This window comes from Rhagoletis zephyria, unplaced genomic scaffold (assembly GCF_001687245.7).
Source record: "Rhagoletis zephyria isolate East Lansing unplaced genomic scaffold, Rhagoletis_zephyria_1.1 Rzeph_scaffold_43069, whole genome shotgun sequence".
In the NCBI taxonomy this organism is placed as follows: domain Eukaryota; kingdom Metazoa; phylum Arthropoda; class Insecta; order Diptera; family Tephritidae; genus Rhagoletis; species Rhagoletis zephyria.
The window spans coordinates 324-2,568 of record NW_016200124.1 but is presented as its reverse complement, the minus strand read 5'-3'; the positions used below and the strand labels follow the sequence as shown (position 1 = coordinate 2,568).

General features: G+C 56.5%; 1 protein-coding gene across 1 annotated transcript; it reads left to right on the top strand.

Moving 5' to 3' along the window:
• Positions 1-109: 109 nt before the first annotated feature.
• LOC108355177 (uncharacterized protein DDB_G0271670-like) lies at positions 110-1,889 on the top strand (the record flags this gene model as incomplete). Its single annotated transcript, XM_017606352.1, has 3 exons — positions 110-332; positions 387-627; positions 1,287-1,889. Coding segments are annotated over 3 exons (1,067 nt in total), but the record flags the coding sequence as incomplete, so codon positions are not given.
• Between the last annotated feature and the right edge of the window lie 356 nt (positions 1,890-2,245).

The following is a 2,245-nucleotide window of genomic DNA, read 5'->3' as shown; positions in this document are numbered from 1 at the left end:
AGTCACTCGTCCTCCACTTCCTCCTCAAAGACGGACGAAAAGAGGGGGAAGGACTCCTCCTCATCGGCGAAGAAGCGATCCCTCTCGCTAACGTCCTCGTCATCAAAAGAGCGCAAGGACTCGACGTCGTCCACCTCGAAGGAAGGGAAGGAAGCATCCACAGCTTCAAAAGCCTCAGAGTCAAAGAGTGCGGAGAAGAAGGAGAAGGAAAGCGGCGGCAGCAGCAGCAGCAAGTCGAGCACTTTGGAGCGCTCCAACTCCTCGTCGCAGCCCAATCCCAAGGAGATGCGGCGGAACTTTCGCAAGGCACTGCGGGAGATCTTTGAGCTTCGGTAAGCGATATGTTTTGGATTTTTTGCTAATTTCAAACAACTGCTTCCCCCCAGCTACGCCGACCTTAATGAGCAGGAGAAGGCGCGCATTGGCGGCGGAGGGAATGGCGACGCCGACTCTTCGCCCGGCCACCGCCGCGTCATCAAGAAGCTGGTGGCGCGGATTGACGAGGAGCTGTGGAGCAGCCAGTCGCACGTGATGAAGCAGTACAACGCCAAGTCGCGCTCGCTGCGCTTCAACCTGAAGGACGCCGCCAATACCCTCGCCCGGCAGGTGATGCTGAAAGAGGTGTCGGTGAGTCGGCTGGTGGTCATGACGCCCGACGACATGGCCTCCAGTAAGCTGAAGGAATGGCGGGCGAATGCACACCGGGAGCAGCTGGAGATGATGATGAAGGAGGCAGAGGAGANGACATGGCCTCCAGTAAGCTGAAGGAATGGCGGGCGAATGCACACCGGGAGCAGCTGGAGATGATGATGAAGGAGGCAGAGGAGACGGCCATGCAGCCCCCCATGGTCCTCAAGAAGACGCACAAGGGCGTGGTGCTGGTCAAGGGAGGCAGTGGTGGTGGGAGTGCTGGGGCAAGTGATGCCACTCTTTCCAGTGAGGTCCCTGCTCTTGCCCCTGTTGTCACGGCTACCGCTACTTCGGAGGAGGTGATGGCTGCTCCAAAGGCGCCGCTCAAGAATGGTAGGTCTTTGGAAAGTGGGAAAAGTTAACAGTTACAAAGCAACTAATATTTTTGTTTTCATTCAGGACCGACTTCATTGTCTAAGAAGGCGGAGATGGCCACCACCGCCACCTCTTCCTCTAGTTCATCCTCCAAAGCTGGTGGCTCATCATTGTCAGCAACATCTTCTGGCCACCACTCCCACCACGCTCGCCATCACTCTCATGGCAGCAGCAGCAGTAGTAGCAAGACAGCTTCTAGTCATGCTTCTACTTTTTCAAAGACTGTTGCCTGCAGCAGCTCTTCATCAGCTAAAGGGCCAGCCCACACGCCCATTAAAAAGAAGCCAGTTGAGGCAAAGAGGGAACCAGTGAAGCCAGCGGCAACCTCTTCCTCTTCCTCCAGCAGCAGCAGCAGCAGTGACCCGCTGAACTTCTTTGACCTGTTGCGCGACACTACCTCGGAGCACGACATCCACATCTTCAGCGACCACTGTTTGATCTGTACGAAGAAGCAGGCGGCGCCTTCAGACAAAAGTGCTGCTCAGAAGAAGAGCACCAGCAGCAGTGGCAGCGGCGGCAACAGCATCAGCAGCAAAAAGCGACCACTGTCGTCGACTGGTGAGTCCGCCAAGTACAATGGACTGTCGTCGTCGTCGTCGTCGTCTTCCAGTGGTGGTAAGCGAACTCGCAAGGAGAACAACGACGACAAGGGCGACAGTGCTTCGGCAGATGAGACTGCCAGCAAAGTCGTCGGCGAAGGCGGTGAGGCAGCAGTGGTGACCAATGGCTACCAAGAGAATGGTGACGCCAATGCTGCCAATGCCAATGGCCCCGAGCCGAATGAAGTGGAGGCGGCGGCGCTGGCCATGAACATTCGCCCNTGAACATTCGCCCACTGGCGCCGGCGGTGGCGATGGCTCCGGTGGGGGGCGTGCCAACGCCAGCCAACGCAGCTGTCAACGGCGACGGCAACAAGAAGAAGCCCTTTTGGGAGGGCGAAGTTCGGATGAAGGGCGTGGCGAAATTTAATTGCTTTGCGAAAATTCTTCGCGGCAGTCCATCACCGGCACTGAGAGAGGTAATGGGAGGGGGTGGGGGAAGATGAAGGAAAAAATAGTGGTGGAATTTTTTAAATTGACCTTTTTTCTCCTCTTCTCTCTTTGCTTCTTCACTTTACTTTACTTTACTTTAGATATTCACCTCGAGGCTGCGCGTGGAGGGCCGCGTGGCCCCGGAGCAG